Source organism: Diadema antillarum, unplaced genomic scaffold (assembly GCF_040938485.1).
Source record: "Diadema antillarum isolate AM-2024a unplaced genomic scaffold, OU_Dant_1.0 scf00000074, whole genome shotgun sequence".
Classification (NCBI taxonomy): Eukaryota; Metazoa; Echinodermata; class Echinoidea; order Diadematoida; family Diadematidae; genus Diadema; species Diadema antillarum.
Genome location: NW_027270963.1, coordinates 26,406 through 44,318, shown reverse-complemented (window position 1 = coordinate 44,318; position 17,913 = coordinate 26,406). Strand labels below are relative to the sequence as shown.

The 17,913-nt window shown below is 38.2% G+C and overlaps 1 protein-coding gene across 1 annotated transcript; it reads right to left on the bottom strand.

Annotated features, from left to right (window-relative positions):
* Positions 1–7,159: 7,159 nt before the first annotated feature.
* Positions 7,160–8,020, bottom strand: LOC139717327 (5-hydroxytryptamine receptor 1B-like). The gene has a single exon (XM_071628833.1). The coding sequence runs from the start codon at positions 8,018–8,020 to the stop codon at positions 7,160–7,162; it is 861 nt and encodes a 286-aa protein (XP_071484934.1).
* Positions 8,021–17,913: the final 9,893 nt, after the last annotated feature.

Here is a 17,913-nt window from a genome sequence, read left to right as displayed (position 1 = left end):
TTGTCCCCCCCCCCCCCCCCCCCCCCCTTTCTGTCTATAGACTTTTTTCCTCTCACCATGTACCTCAGTATCCATGAAAGAATAGTTATCATCCAAGTTACAAAAAAAGAACTTTACCCCGGCCCTTATAGGAACGGAAAAAAAGAAGAAGAAGACTGAAATCAGAAGTATAGAAAGTGGGAAACAGAGGGCGGATATTCAAGTGAATTTGGAGGGTGAAGGTGCGGTTCAAGAAACACTACTGCTGATCAGACATCTATAGTATGACGAATAAGTTTGTTTGTTTGTTTGTTTACTTATTTCTTCATTAAATTTGTATCTTGTATACCTCCGTCGAAAGCACGACAAGGACCACGTCGTCAGAATGAAGAATTTTCAAACTCCGGATATTTCGGGACGGAATTTTAAATTGTCCAAAAGTCTGACAGCTTTGTAGTGATAGTGCGGTTAAAATATAGAATCAAGCTTCGAATGCCCTTCGAAATCATTTTCCTACATCTCGCAATACACCTCTAAAGTGTTTTTAGCAAAATATTTTGGCCGACCAGAAGCAAGAGTCCAAGTGAATACTTTTTATTCACTCAGTATGCAGTCACAATTTCAGAATTTACTTTGAATATTGAGGAATCTGTATAAAGAATATTTTATTTCAACAGCATTTCGGCTCAGTAGCCTCTAGTGTGATTAGGATTTTTGTGTTCTTGTAGAATAGGTGGGTAAGTAATCGGCATCCACACGAAATTTCACGACCTCTTGCATTGAGTATTTTATGTGACGAACTTGTGAGAGCTCAGAAGCAACATCGTAAATACATTACAATCTCGTCTCAAAGTTGCGTCGAACTTACTTTTTTTAACAATAATGTAACTCATGATGCACAAATACTAGGTGTTTCAAAAAACATTTCCCACTTTTGATTCTTAATAATTCATAAACTATATATCAGATAACACTGTCATTGATATGAGTAATAGCTGAATAATGTACAATTTGGTTGGAGGTGGTTTGAATATGAAAACATAAATCAGTTTCATGAAATCCATGATTAATTTCACAATTAGGTTCCAGATTTTGCTCTATTTTCAACCCTCTGTACAAAATTTCACTTTGCACAGGGGTCAATGGGTGTGTATGGGAGTGTGTGGTTAACACCCTGACAATGGTCCTAAACAATGGTTAGGGTTTGAATGCTTCATTATTTATTCATGAGAAATTCCACTATCACAACTAGTCTTTATTCAGCCTCTGGCAGTATCCGTGTAAAGTCAAACGCCTGCCGATACTGTCGTTGGGTCTCGACAGTGCTCTCCCTACTTCTGAAAAATGAAATTACAATGAATACCTTCTGTTCTATCGTAAACATGGTGACAGGAAGCAAAGAAAATCAATTAGAGTATACACTTGTGTGAATGGAGCCTTAAATAAATCTAGTGTGAAACATATCGCCCCAATGATAAATGCTGCTGAACTCTTAACCAAAAATGATTTCTTTTTTGTCAGACTATGTAATTAGTAGACAGTTGTATTAAAATGAGGAACTTTAGATCATTTATGCTTATTTACATCCCAAATTTAGTGATATGTGAAGCAAAAATTGAAAATGATTGCCAGTTGGAATGGAATGTGGTGTTTGCAAGCACATGGAAACGTGCGCTTCCTCTTTCCATGTGCATGCAGTTTACCCTTTACCGTGCATGAATCCAGACTAGCAGTGCCCAGGGCAATCCACATGAATTATTGATTAAGCATTCATGTGCCTGGGAGCACGAGACTGACGCCTAGTCAACAGGTGGTTCAGGCATGTCTATTGTTCAGGGCCATTGTCAGCACACACTCACATACACATCATTGGTTCCTGTGGCAAGTTCATTTTTGTACAGAGGGTTAAAAATTGACCAAAATCTGAAACCTTACTTCAAAATCAATCTTAGATTTAATGAAACTGATTTATGCTTTCACATTCAAATTACCTCCAACCAAATTGTACACTATTCAGCTATCATTTATATCAATGACAGTTTTATCGGATGAATGGTTTTTGAGCTATTAAAGATCAAAAGTGGGAAATGTTTTTTGAAACACCTAGTAGTCTCAGAATAAGTTTGCATTCATCTGAAGGGTTCCTGCGAATTAAAGGGGTCCTATTTTTGGCCGAGACCTAACATCAGTTTTATATTTTTTTGTGTGTGAGATAATGAGAAACCTCTTATGAAATATTGAAGAGCATGTAGTATCAAGAAGCATTTAACGTTAATTTTATGAAAATTGGTCTTGAAATGGCTGGGATATCTAATGAAATTGACAGGCCACGACTTTTATTAGGATCTCTTTGTTTTACCTTGTTTTTATAGAAGATATCTCAGTCATTTCAAAACCGATTTTTGTCAAATATACTTTTGATTCCCCTTAGAATTGTATGCTCTTTAACATTTCATATATAGAGTGGTTTCTAAATATCTCGCAAAACGTTACAAGCTGAATCCTCACCTCAACCAGTATACTGTACGGTCCCATTTTAACAATGCTCGTGTGTCAGACTGTCAGCTAAAAGTACTGATCTGAGATCACATACATCGTAGCAATCATCGCGTCATCCATGCTGATTGATGCCATGGGGGCAATTATCAGTTGAGTGAATTTTCATATTCTATGCTGTGACAAAAAGTACTCAATATGAATAAGAGTCTGAGTGACAATTTGTTTTCCTATATATAAAGATATTCATGAATTAACTTAAGAAGCTGCATAACTGTAACATGAAGTGACGATATTGGTGTCGGAGTACAATCATGGAGACTACCAATGTAAACTTCAAGCTGAGCGGATTTTGTGTGACAGTTGGCGGTATTTGTATATTCTAATTAACATAGTAACATATTTATCATTTTGAATATCATTAAAATTCTTCTCAAATCCAGGTGCAGATGAAACATTTTCATGCATGAAAATGTCACTAAATACAGGTCAAAAGTTGCTACAACCTCATTGATTTGCTGCAGAGCTTAAGGAACACTCGGTGCATGTCAGAAAGCGTGCGAGAATAGGTATACCAATTAGGAGAGAATATATCGGTCTAGATGGAAATTCGCGATGATTATGCAAGAATTTTGCAATAAATTCTGAAATACGCGCGAGATAATTTTGCAATAAATTCTGAAATATGTGTGAGATAGATTGTGAATATTTTGTGCATACATTGTTAAAAGAAAAATTGTGAAGTATTTGCATTTTTTTTTTTGTTAGAAGATGTGTACTGCGATATTGGGGTTTTGGGGGTTTTTACGTTCACTCACAAACAGTTTATATTGATATAGTATTAGTTTTAGTAATTTGCTGCATATCAAAATTGTTGATATTGTATACAGAAGTATGTAGAAGACATACATGTGACACAAAGAATAAACTAGAATCAACTCAATCAGGTATATATACCCAAACATTAAATTAACAAAATTGTATTTCATCGCACGCACAGCTCAGCACAGCACAGCACAGCACAGCACTCACCTCAGCACAGTATTATGGTAAAGAATGCCTATTGGTAATAGATAAACGAAAAATATTTTGAATTCCCCCTTTATTTTTGATTTCATAAATTATTCCGATATTTTGGATTTGACTATTGATTCTATTTTGTAGACACGTCCGTCATACAGATATGTAAATCGATTTTAAGTCTCGAATTTTACCCCGAGGCCTCGATCCATGTCAAGCTGCTGCTTATGATCGCGGTCTCCTGCTTTTCTGTTATCATAATAACCAAAAATGTTTAATTTTAAAAAATCAATTTATACAAATCCCCCTCTGTTATATTTTTTTCTCAAATTCGTTTATTGAAACGACATGATATACTCTGAGTGAATAATCAATTATTATCTACATAATCTACAACTGTTGATTTAACGATTCGCCTCTGAACATTTTTTGTGAATGATATGCTATACACGTCTTATACATCGAATACTGTCATGTATAGTGTGTGTGTATAATTTTCATGTACTTTGAATTAATTTGCAAGACAGTATATGCTTGCTTATATGTTGTGTAATGTTAATTTCTAAATATGTGTATTCTTTTGTTATGTGTGATTTGGAAAAAGGCAGAAACAAAATCAAATCAATCAATCAATCATCAATCAGTCAATATTCGTCCAACTGACCGGAAAGATGCACGAGGTCTGGTCAGCTGTTACTGCTAGAGAGCGAAGAAGGATAGGAGAGGTAATGTAGAGATGCTATACATTTTTATCTTTTAAACGCAATAATTGTGAACGCAATAGTAATGTCATCTTTGCCGTATCTAATTTGCATGCAAAAATTATTGTGACCGATACTCTTATGCGAAAAGCGCACGCAAACCCTTTTAAGTTTGTCCGCTTTTTTTTGGGGGGGGGGGGGACTTTGCCATTCTATTGATTGTTTGACCTTATACAATTCTTATCAAAGTCAAATGATTTACATGCATCATTTGGAGATCTGTCTAAAGTAAAACGAAAATTACGGAAAACAGTTAGTATGCGAATGGCTGTGGTGCTATATTGTCTATCATCTTGTACAATCATCGCAAGTCGCGCTTCAGGTATTTGTTGGGCATGGCCATAGATAGTGAAGAAAGGTATAGAGAGAAATAGACAAAGACAGAAAGGGAGAGAGTGAATGAAGAGGAAAATGCGTTATGATGACGAGGTGTAATAATCATCCCATCCATTTCGCGCCATTTCAGCCTTCATCTACTTCAAGTATAATCAAGCATAATGATTGCTTATATACATCGCGTGAAGTTTCCTTTCGATAAGTATGTCCTTGGATACACAATAGTAAAGATGCGACTAAAAGGCTGCAGTGGTCACAGCCCAATGCTCCAATCAAGGCTCTGTCTCGATACCTCACGCTGGTTTCCATAGTGACTGGGAAAGCAATATTTAGTGGGAAGTACACGTTCCGTTTTCTCCTTCGAATATTGCCTCACGCACTTTCGTGTATAATTGTGTGCCTCAAAAAATAATCACAATTAATGCATTTTTTAAAGGAAATTAGATGCGTCCTTAGTGTCATATCATTCGACGTTTGCGCAGGAGATCAAGAGACAAGTTATTTACATATCAGATTTTTACATGTGAAGTAGATTTAAAACTGCCGTAAACAGTAAATATACACAATGTTTCTGTGCCTACCATTTCATTTTATCACCATCACCTTCATCTTCGTGATCACATTTTTCTTCTCATCATCACCCTGTCATCATAATCATAATTTAACCATATTTCTATTAGTATCTATGCACTAGAATATAAAAACTGAATGCATTATATGTTCAGATTTTTTTCTCCATTCTGCAAGATTAAATACGCATATTATACGTATATGTTCCTGGGCTGCCACGTATTCAAGCATCCGCTTGGATATAGCGGCAGTCCTTCTTCTGCATAATTGCTTAGGTAATTATTTGCAAATTTGATAATACAATTGGTAACAGAATCAATGTACACATTTATTTTTTTTTCTCCTTTGAATCATTTACCTTGTAATCTATACATTGATGTTTTCTAAGGTACTGAAAAGAATTCTGATTCATGTATGAAATTATGTTGAGGAAAATAGATCAAACAAACAAACATGAAGAAAAACCGTGCTTCCTCATAAATCGTCCCCTTTTTAGAAGCCGCAATTAAACCGAAGTCATTCTCAATCTAATAGGCATCCAATGTCCACTGGCTTTAAGAACAATGATACCTATAGTCCTGTATTCATGTGAGAGATTACAGACTTTATTTTGTTGCTAGGGCCAAATAAGACAATCTCTTTCTATCCCTTTTAAACGTTTACGAAGCTGCTTTCTCGATCATTGTATCGCAGTGAATCGAGTGCGAATAACACTTGTAAATATTGTGTCCGTCTTTCCAAGTTTGGAGAATTCGAATCTAGATGAAGGGTCATAGAAAGCCGTGGCATCTCCCCTATCGTTTTATACAATTACTGAACTCTATATAACTCGAGTCAGAAGGCCCTACGTGTCTGTGCTCAAACATAAATGCGCCATTATACTAATGACATGCAACGTTATTCCGAATTTGCTTGCCTGACGAATAAGCACTACCGCCCCGATGAATTAGACACACTTGTGTGAATGCTGTTCTTCAAAAGCGGAACTAATAGTTTGTTTCAATATTCTGAGCAATTCATTATCACTTTAAACTAACAAACATACAAAACAGTATGAACATGATTTCACTCGAAACCTTGAACTGCAGGATGAATTAATATAATCATTATGTGTTGCGTACTTGCAATGGATTATACTGTTATGTCCTCTCGAATGAAAGGAAACTGAAGCCCCAAAATAACTGCGGATTGAATGTTAAAGCAACAATATTTGTAAAAAAAAAATCACTGACAGTTTTAGGAAAAAATCGGAAAATCGAACCAAAAGTTATGTTTCTTCAGAATGTTCATGAAAAGCAACAATATCAGCAGAAAACATCAGTGACAATTTTAGAAAAAAAAGATCGGAAAATCGAATCAAAAGTTATGTTTATTCATAATGTTCATGAGGTTTATGTGCCGTCAACGCTGGATAATGAGACTATTGCAGTTCATGGCGTCATCATGGACATATAAAAAAAGATGAGAAAATTTTTAAAAAGTCATTCTTTTTAAAATGAAAAGTAGGCCTACATTATACGCAATCGACTTGTTGCTAGTTCAAGGTAATGTTATTTCCCTGCTTTCTGAAAGATGTATTAAGTCATGTGCTCTTTCATTACGGTTATAGAAAAGTTAAAATAAAAATGTTGATTTTCGTTATATTTTCTTTATACTGTTGTCCATTATGACGTCACGAAGTGTAGTAGTCTCCTAATCCAGCGATGACAGCATCGAAGCTTTATAACTTTTGAGCAGATTGTTCAATTTTCCTCAAACCTTCACTGATGTGTTCAACTAATATCATGGCTTTCACTCAATCCAAATGTGTATTCAGGTTTTGGTCTCTGCGATATTATGGGACAGTTTATCTGACCGAAATATGCTAAAAATGGACTTAATGTTTCCTGATTCTTTCAGAAAAAAATATCAAAAACATACCACAAAGCTCCTTGTACGTACACTGTTATCCTGAAATGTGAGCATTGTGACATTGCACTCTCACACTCCTCATATTTTCAGAGCCACCGCCGCGGAAGATGCAATAGTTTGAAGAATCCTCGACGGTAGTGTACGTTGGTGATGGCGTACAAGACAGGATTGACGAGCGAGTTCGAATACAAAATCATTACTGTTATGAACATTTGGATTGATGAAGGGGATTGGGAAGATTGTTCTCTGATTGCAAACACTGCATAAGGCATCCAACAGACCAGGTAGAACGTGACAAGAACTAGGAGAGATAAATATGCCTTTCTGTATCCAACTAACTTGTTACGCTTGCCACCAGCCCGCAAAACAGGGTTAGGAGCTGGCGACTGCCCACTTTCGGCTCTGCTAGTGTCCCGACATGTGAGGCTGTTCTCCTTCGGCCGTGTCATATCATCGAGAGTAGTGTCACCGCTTGAGCCCGGAGGAGGTTCCTGGGAGAATTCCCTCGTTGTATCTGTTTGCGCCTCGACTCGTCTGGAGCGCGCTTCGCTTGAGCCCCGAGGAAGATCTAGAGAAAGTTCCTCGATCCGTCTGGAGCGCGCGTAAATCTCCAAACCGATGTTGAAGCAGAGAGCGATCAGGACAATGAAGGGTACTGCGATTTCCACGAGGAGCATGAAAACAGAGAAGCCAAAACTGTGACGAAACTCCATAAGACAATCCACTTTGTAATCAACAAGATGGCTGTTTGTGATCTCCGGCCAGACAAAAGCGATGCCGGTGTAAAACACAAAGAAGAATGACCACATGGTTGCTAGGACAACGATGATTTTCCTGTGGGTCAAAAGAGCCCGATACTTTGGACTTTTTGAAATTGCTAACCGACGCTGGATACAGAGTAGAATGACCAGGAGCACTGACATCATGGTATCCAGGTAAGCTACCATCTCGAATATCTTGCACATCAGCTCGCCAAATATCCATCTTCCCGTTAACCGCTGTACGGCGGAGATTGGTAGATTCCAACATCCAACGAGCAGATCCGACAGTGAAAGATTCAGGATGATGACATTAGAGACATGTTTCCGCACATCCTCATATTTAGAATAAATAAGGATTACTGTTGTATTTGCCAATGTTATGAGAAGAGCCAAAATGATACTGCAAACCGCTCCGGCCACTGATGTTTCTGTGGTTGCAAACCCGTCGGGTAAAGTATCCGCGGCCAAAGTAGAAGTCAACGCTGAGTTGTTCTTCATTTCGATAAGACTCTGCCAACACTTTTCTCGACTTAGAGCTGCTGTCCGCCTCAACCAACACTCCACGCAATGTCTTTCACCGTAATCATTACCGGTAGTTAGGCCTGATCAATGGGAGTGGGTCTCTCGAATAATGCACACGCGCGCGAGGAACGATCAAAGTGGCTGAATGCGATTGAAATCGCATCATGCAATAAAAAACGTGTTATCATCGTACGCCGGTCCCGTCAGAGTCGCAGTTTCTACTTCCGAGCACATTACAGGTCTCGGTGCAAGAAAATTAAATCCCCCTCAAGTTTGAAATATTAATATTTCAATAAGGAAGCACTATATACCTGTAACTATGCAGGAGAAGCGAAGCGCGCAATAATTAACTATGAACAGAGGGTTCTGATTAGGAGTATAACATCCCTCCCCCTTCAAAAATTATTATTATGTATTATTTATGCCTGACGAGGTGCTATACAAGTATATGCGACGAGATTGTGTGAAGGGAACCCATTTGGTATTCTGACAAGTCTGTTCTTGATAAATTGTACTACGTTTTGATGTGTTTGGGTGGGTTCTTTTTTATCCTTTACCATCTTTTCTCTTCTTCTGCAACTTACTGAAGAGGGTCGTTGCAATTTCATATCCGTTTTCAGAGTTTAGCAATCAATCAATATTAGAGACAGCCATTTCTTTGTGAGATACAATGACAGAGAGCTAGCCTGCTGTAACTGGACAGTCATCCAAACGATGATCCATTAATTTCTCTTGCGTATACACATCTTCATAGAAGCCGGCGTATCTTCCGTAATTGGATGTGAGCGCAGAATCTTGATCGCGCGTTCTTCGTGTTTGCAACAAAGAAAGCAAGACATGCATTATAGTAGTGCTGAAACCCATTTCCTTTATTAAGAAAAGATATATGACTACACGTGCATGACAAGGCAAATGAGGAATTTGCTCGGTCTACAGCGGGGAACATGGTCCTATCAGAGAAAGCATAGTACACGTAGATTTATACGCATTTGATATATGATCATCGTAATTATCATACATAATCATTGTCTTCGCATCGCATAGATTCTATAGTTGCCAAGGGTTTCAAGAAATTTGTCCTGACTTGACATGGTATTAATATTTGCAGTTACTCGTTAGTTAATGGCAAAAATGAACATTTTAATCATAGTGTCCGAGTGATTTTTATCAATATCTCTTCCAGTAAACGAACAGACGGCTGTACAAAATCTAGTATGCTTGCAATTTTCATCGATGAAATATCACACTCGTGACAAAGTAGGCATTGTCACAAATGTTACTTGATAATTCTGTCATTATTAACGTATAGAATATTACACCTTTTTTTATAAACTTGATCTTTTGGGATGTTGTAAACGATATCATCTATATTCACTTATATAAATACCGATCGGGTTTAGAATGTATAATGAACAAGGGGTAATTCAACATAAGCCAATAATTTCGTTTGTCAAATAAATGAATAGACCAGAAGTAAATATAAATTTCTCTAAAGGTCTTTTTCGTACAGGCGTCAATCCAAAGTTCTATCATGTGACATTCTCAGTGATTCTCTTCTGCCCATGGACGTGACAGCCATATTGATTTCATACGGCAGGAAAAGAATATACATTCGCCAATGTCTGAAAATGAGGTTCTTACAGTGGTTGTGTTTCTTCTTCAGTAGTACATACTTCCGTTTATTATACAAACGGATTAAAATGATGTTTTGGTGTACGTTACGCATCAATAGAAAAGTCTACACAGGGTAAATTTTGAATTGTCTTATACGTAATTAACTACAACTCATACATGCACAGAAGCCATGCCATAAGATTGTGCACATCACAACTCCATCACCCAAACCTGCGCATCATTATTGTATGACTATATACACGCTGATAACATGAAGTATGACACTGCTGAGAAGGTTATGGTGGGATAAGGCACTTCGAGCTATCATCTTCATCACCTGTTTGGCCTTAAAGTTTTTATTCTTTGTGCTTCTATAATGATGACAGAAACGTCATAACACACCACAGTCTTTACTCTACCGCAATCACACAAACTGGATGTCATAGATGAGCTGTTAACAATGAAAACAATTGTCATTCCGGGTCTGAATCATATCCGTAACCATAGCTACGGGTCTGACATCGACAATCCGCCGATCACCCGATAGTGTGGGTCCTGCATCAAGAGAACAAGCGCCTGCAGTAGCTCCCTGACCGTCTCAGCTGTGGGGAGAAAACACGTTGATAACTTGTCACTGGAAACGAACGCTGAAATTGCGATTTTTTTTTTCACACATTAGATGCACTGTTCGATAGACATATGTTGTGTAATTTAGTTGTAGACCCACAGCAAATCAGCCGCGTTCATATCAGATCGTCACTGCACTACTAGTGTAATATGGAGCTGTTACGATGCGTTTCTTTTAACAGTTTCGTGTATAGGATATAGCGTATCCTACACGAGACTGTTAAAAGAAATGCATCGTAACATAATCATATCATTATCACAATATGATCATGATCTTTAATCAAAACCCAAGTACCTGATAAGAAAGGAGTGATTAGAATTGGTAATTTGTACGCCGTTTCTCCTTGGAATAACGCGTTCTCCATGTTTGAGGAATAGCTCTCATTCTTTCCTTCCGGACCCCTGGTTATCTCTCAACTGACAAAGTTAATATAGGCCTAAGCACTCTGTAACCCGCTCCCCTTCCTATCCTCTCCCTCTACATTTATGTGATATAAAATTGCGCGCCATTTACCTCTATACTGGCAGGACAGACCAATGAAACCAGCGCTACATTGGCAGAAAGCGCCGAGACCATCGAGCGAGCAGTAGCCCTGTCGGTTCGTGCAGTCATTGGTCCGAGCGTAAAGCTCGTCGCACATGCGCATCAGTCGTTCTCCATCCGTTTCCAGCGTTTCGTCATCCTCTCCATCATCCCCACCGTTCCCATTATTGCTGCCTTCATCGCCATCGCCATTATCAACTCCTGGTGAATTAAAGATACAATAATAACAACAATCTCACTAGTTTCCTTACGTATACAATTTAGAGAAATTTAGTATCCACGTGTTTTTGTTTTGTTTTGTTTGTTTATTTGTTTGTTTGTTTGTTTGTTTGTTTGTTTGTTTGAATTAAGCAAATATCATATATTAATTCCTGCCCCTTTATTATGATGATTATAGAATTAGCTGAACACCTGCCAGGAAAAAAAAATACTGAGAACAAGTAACTAAATTTTTCTGAAAAGATGCCCCGATATTTTCTTCTTTTCAATGTGCTTTTGAATAACATTGTTGTAAGTGGACAATTATTTCTCTCCCTCTTAAAGATGATGACATACTGCAAATTAATGATAATTCCATTTTAGGAGGATACGCAAAGATACCACATTTTGCATGGTGTGTTCTTCATTGTTTTGTTTATAAAGCTTCAATAATATTTTCCAATACCTGCCGAATCTGTTGTTGGATGCTGCTCCATAGTTTCGGCGGTTGTCGGCTCCCATTCGTCGTCTCCGTCGTCACCGCCGTCACCGATCGGGGCATCTCGGGTGACCGTCTCGGGACGCATCGGTTCCGGCCTCTCGGTCCTTTCCACTATCAGCTGAGGGGGTAACGAGTCTGTCGGACGAATGCCGTCACCGCCGCTCTCGTCACCGCCATTCACGTCATCGTCATTCGCGTCACCACCATGTCCGTCTCCGGGTTCTGAGGGACGGGGGGGGGGGGGGAGGGAGTTATTTATCGTGAAGCCTTAGTAATGGGATGGAGGGGATAATGCAGCGGCTGTCAGATAAAGGTGATAACGAAGTCCATTGTAGTCATTTGTCATTGTCCTAAGGGTAATATCGTTTATCCTGCTTTCGGGTCTTTCAGATCCAGTCAATTTCCTTGCAGCCTAATCCTTTCGTTGTGATTTCTTTTCAGTATGAATCCTGTCAAACTTGTTTTTCATGGGCCTGAACATTTCTGGACAGGGACTCACTGTACGGCATAATGTCTTCAATAATCAGCTTTCATTTACAAGCGGCAGTTTCTAAGAGCTTTATACACACAAAACACCCCATTTTCTCTTTCAACTAAAGTAAGTAATGTTATATTGCTGTGTGGGGGAAAATTATATATTATGTACATTGTACTTCACAGACTTCCCTAATTGCAGCACATCATTGTTCGATCACAGGGAATGCGAAAAAGTTCCCACGCGATGGCGTCGCAGACAAATAAACACTGCGAACATGACGTCTACTTCGTATATCTGACGTCATCATGGTAGACCGATGTCTGTCATAACAGAACAGAACACGGCGTAACGTAACATAACGTAACACAACGTAGCATTGCATAACATAATGACATAATATCACCTCGCACCACATCGCATCACATTACATCACATGACATAACAATATAATGTACAGAATATACTATGAATCGTCTTCTCTTCACCATCTATAAATAGAAGATCCACCCAATATCAAGTTGACTTTAAAGACGAAATCCACTCCAAATTTTTAGCAATTTCAAAAGAAAGAGAGAAAAAAATATCCCTGCAAACCAGTGCAAGAAATATCAAAATTTAATAAGAAATAGGGTAGTTGTGACATTCTGAAATTTCAAAAAAAATCTGAAAACACTTCTTGACCAGTCGTAATGAATATTCAAATCAGCAAGTTGATGATGATGTCCTGCTCTCACAATTTCTTATTCATTTCAAATACAGAAATGACAAAGATCTCACTTCTCAGCTGTATCAATATAAAACTTGCTTTAAAAGTACTCAACGTTTAAAAAGAGCAAAACGGATTATGTTAACTCAAATGACTCAAATATTCATAAGGACTGGTCAAGAAATGTTTCCCGAAAAAAATGTGAAATTTCAAAATGTCATACTTTCTGATTTCTAATCCAATCTTCGTCCTATTTGAAAATTCTTTCTTTTAGAGTTTATTCATTTTGGGGGTGGATTTCCCCTTTAAAAACATAAGACAGAGAGAGAGAGAGAGCAAAATCGAGAGTCAGACTAATAAAAGCTTCGTTACAATAAGACCAAGATAGAAAACGTATGAATTGGAAAAAACAAACAAAAAAGATCACAGGATAATAATATTATGTCATGTGTAATTGTGCGTAGACTTAAACGATTGGGGTATATCATAGATCAAGACAGCTCTCCCAAAAATCAAATCATAATGATAATATTTTTTTCAGTTACGTAACAATCAAAGCTCATTCTGGATAAATTGCTACCAATTATGGAACAATTTGATGAGGAGAATGTAACGCCTCCTTTTACTTTCATTTCGAAGAAATGGAGATCTCGAGTGATATTCAAAACAACAGGAGAGTTTCGCGAAGGTTACATAATCACCTTATTTAATGTGTGCCATTGTGAGTGATGTTACTGTTCGGTACTAAACCACATAAAATATTTACACTTCATAATTATGTTTCTTCTTATTGTTCAGTATCAATACAACTCTCTTCGTCATGTTCATTTATTGTGATCAATTGGAATTTTCAATTTGATTTGAGCTCCCATTTCCACCCACTCGGTGACGCACCATGTTGATTCCTGATGGGGACAGGATTCTGGCAGAGGTTCCCACCCCACCCCGGTATGCAGACGCAGTGCGGTCCGATGAAATCGTCCGAGCAGTAGCCGTTCCCGCTGCACGAGTCCGTCCGCTCCATCATCAGCGCGCACGATTCTCGCTTGACGCGACGGACTGCAAAATGATTGAGAACTTCATCGATTTATTGATTAATCCATACTTGTTTACTTCGGGTTTAATAAGTCAATAAAATATACACGACATTCTTCAAATTCATCCCCACAATATACATGTATTGATACAACAGTGAATTAAACTGACAATTACGCACTGACCATTCTGACAGCTGAGAATATATGTCAATGACAGTAACGCAATAATGCATACTTTGCATTCTTTTTTCTGTTTTAAAAATTAATTGGAATATGAATCGGTTTCATATCCGCCACCAACCGAATCCGATTCGAGCAGTAGGCTAATGCTATTTATTCTCCTCGTATTATTGCTTTAAAATCATTTCCTTTCCTTTCATAACGATTGGTCTTTTCCTGTAAATGCCTATTTCTGGACTTCCATCTGTTGTTTGCGTGTTTCTTTTGTCTTATATAAATTTCGTTGTTATTAACTGCTCGTAGAAAAAAAAAAAACCTCTTAATCTAGAGATCTTACGGTGAAATCTTGCAAAGCTACGTTGTATACCCATACAACTTTGGGTTATAACACATAGTTCTTTGACATTGATGTCCAAATCTATGCTCTAATCACCTGAATTCCACATCCGAAAATAATCTTTATTGTACAAGACCATCGCAAAAGAAAAGTGGGATAAGCCATTTATGATTGTTTCAAAATGGCAATTTCTTTGATTCAATTGAACGATTTTCTGTTTGTCAATTACATGTATTTCATTTCGTACGAGAGCGAAAATCAAAACGTGTCATCGGTACATTTCACAATGAATATTTCATTTATTGGACAGCAAGGAAAATCCTGACTTAATATCGTTCTCGATTTTTCTTCTGTTTTTGTAAGTTGAAAAGAGAAGCAGGTCAATGCCTTAGAATTAGCTCTCTTTTGGTGAGGTGAAAGTGTAGCTGTTCACGATAGGAATATGGAAGTCATTAAAGCCGAAATAGGTACCATAACACTCCTGCTTTCTAGAACATCATGAAAAATATTAATGGGCAAAGTGCTTTTTTCTTGTCTCCTGAATGACGTCGTTAATAGAATTGCTTACTATCGACATGATCGATCTTACATATCGTCAACCTTCACAGCATTCGATTCTGTACATTAACTTGTCATCTAAAATCAATGTGAACGCCATATTGCTTAAAAACGAATAAACACCAAGGGGATGGAATACAAGACAGTAATCGCTCACAGCTTGGCGGAAAGACAAATTATTTTTGTAGCGCCATTGACCATGTAAAATCGATGGTCTTCATAAGCACAAAATTTTCAATAAATTTCCTTTTCATGATGAAGAGTTGTCAGAGAAACTCACCTACAGACTCAGCACTCACTGACAGCGAGCAGACAGCGATAGCTGCAATAACGATTCCAACTTTGACAGCCATCTTCGTTTTTTATCCAGTGATGCGCTCACTAAACCAAACCGGGTGTCAAAGATGGGCAAAGTATCCTAGTTCATCGGAGAAGAAACAGTTGTCACCCTATAACCGCAGCTTTTCCAGATGAAATAATGTGAAGAGATGTTTTGGGCGGCGCTGGTTCGTCGCTGGAATTATCTCTTTGTCTGAATTAAGGACCCTCGAATCCCATCCCAGCCAATGGGATAAGCCAATATTTAATGAGCACATTCGCACACTTTCACTCAGAGGCGAATCTTTTCATCGCTTCAGTCGGGAGAATAGGGCACTAAACAAAATTCCGAACACGATCATCAAATGGGTACGGAGGGAGGTCTTCTTTTATTTGCTTACCCTCTTCTTAAGAAGATCCTCTGGTGCCACTGCACTCCTGTTTCGGGTGACCATTGTGAACTTCTGTTCCAATTTTTGGCCCTTTTCTTTAAGGAAAAGGATTCTTCCTATGCCTATGTTTCATGCCAGATGCTCTCGTCTTGCTTTTCTTCCATCTGTTGATTCCTCATCTACACTGGTGTGTGTGTGTGTGTGTGTGTGTGTGTGTGTGTGTGTGTGTGTGTGTGTGTGTGTGTGTGTGTGTGTATGTGTGTGTATGTGTGTGTGTGTGCGTGTGTGTGTGTGCGTGTGTTTGTTGTTTTTATTTTACTTGTGCGCATGTTGGTTTGTGTGCGTATAAAGTAGATTGAAGCGATTTTAACATTCAAAATGTGCAATTTTTTATGAAAATGACCAACAGAGATGTGGTTTCAACTTCATAGGCGGTAGTTTACAACCTCATAAGAAGATGAGAATCTCGAAAGAAAAAACAGAAAGACACATTGTCTCTCTCTTTATGTAGGCCTAGATGTGTTCATGCGCATAATATGTATTGTATTCATATACAATGTACATACCGTAAAGACTGCTGTCAACAGTGTTTGGTGCAGAGAAAACTAACCCCATCATTTCAAGGAAACAGGTAAAACGCAAGAAACAAAAGTGATGTGTATAATCCATCTAACTTTATGAATTGCCACTGATACTCGTATGTTATCATTTCTCTCGTGTTCATTCAACACTCTATAGGATGGATTAGCACAACCCACTGCTAAATATTACGTAATTCTAGGATTGTTATGGAAATGACTTGATTGCCTCCAAGGTAGTTTATGGATTGATTTTAGTGGTAAGTTTGAAAGAAATAGATGATTACAATGATAACGTTCCCTACCCGCATTTAGATGCAACAAGAGATAACGGTGATGAACCGAAAATTGATTGTGGACGATTATAAAAAGAATCGAGTGAAAGGACGCAGAATGCACGCTTTCACTCAGTTGAAGATAAAGTAAAACTGACAGATAGATAAAGGGATGAGATTCGGGTGGATGGTGACTACAGAATAACAAAATAAACGAGGCAACAACGACATGTAGGAAAGCTGAAAAGCCGAGAGGCGAATCTCGAGGTCACAATAACATGTCCACCGGTTCTTTGTGTTTCCCCGAACGTTTCGGGCGATGCGGAATATCTATCCTGACACCTTGTCGTCTGTTTTGCCAACGAAGGCTTCCGCCATTCAAAGGATCTTACTTTCGTTGACGACTTCTTCCATTGGCTGAAAGTGATATGCCGAGGCAGTTTTGTTTTCTTTCTTTCTTGCACGGTCGTCTAAGCAGCGTCTAATCCATTGCTGCACCCCACCTACTTTTGTTCATGCAGTCAGAGATGTGGAGCAATTGCAAAAATTGATTAAAAATCAACAAGTGAGAAAGGGAGCGACAGATGGAAAGAAAGGACCAAGGAACGTGAAATAGGCACACAGTGGAAGACTGGCAGAGAGATAAATAGAAAGATAGTTAGATAGTATAGAAATATATACAGAGAGAGGGGGCGAGAGAGAGAAGAGATAAATAGATAGATGGATCCATAGAGAGGTAGTTGGATAGATTTTTCGTCGCTTTGACATTCTCATCGAAGAAAATTTCTTTTACGGAGGGAAGAAGGCTTTTCTCTGAACATTGGATATCATACTAATTCAACAATCTTCAAGTTTTGAAGTCGCACAGTCCAAATTAATACAACAGAAAGATAATCATGACCATTCTGGAAAATCCTTTTTATTGTCTCTACATGAGCGAGAATAAAATCGTTTACTGTTTGGGCAGACTCAAGATAACTTCTCACACAAGCAGATTCGTGCTCACGATCATTGATTGCGGCATAATGTTGACATATCTCTCCACTCCGCCTCTCTCAACTACTTCACTTGATGACGTAAGCAGAGCGCACACAGACATAATTATACAGCGTACTGCCTAATAGAAACAGGAATACTCTCAGCAAGAATTGTTACTCGAGCGAATGGACAATTATACTTGCAAACTAGCACTTGGAGCACTGTGCGTTACCAT

What these genes read in the sequence shown, in the direction of transcription:
- LOC139717327 (XM_071628833.1), bottom strand. Translation starts at nt 8,020, where the DNA reads ATGGTAGCTTACCTGGATACCATGATGTCAGTGCTCCTGGTCATTCTA.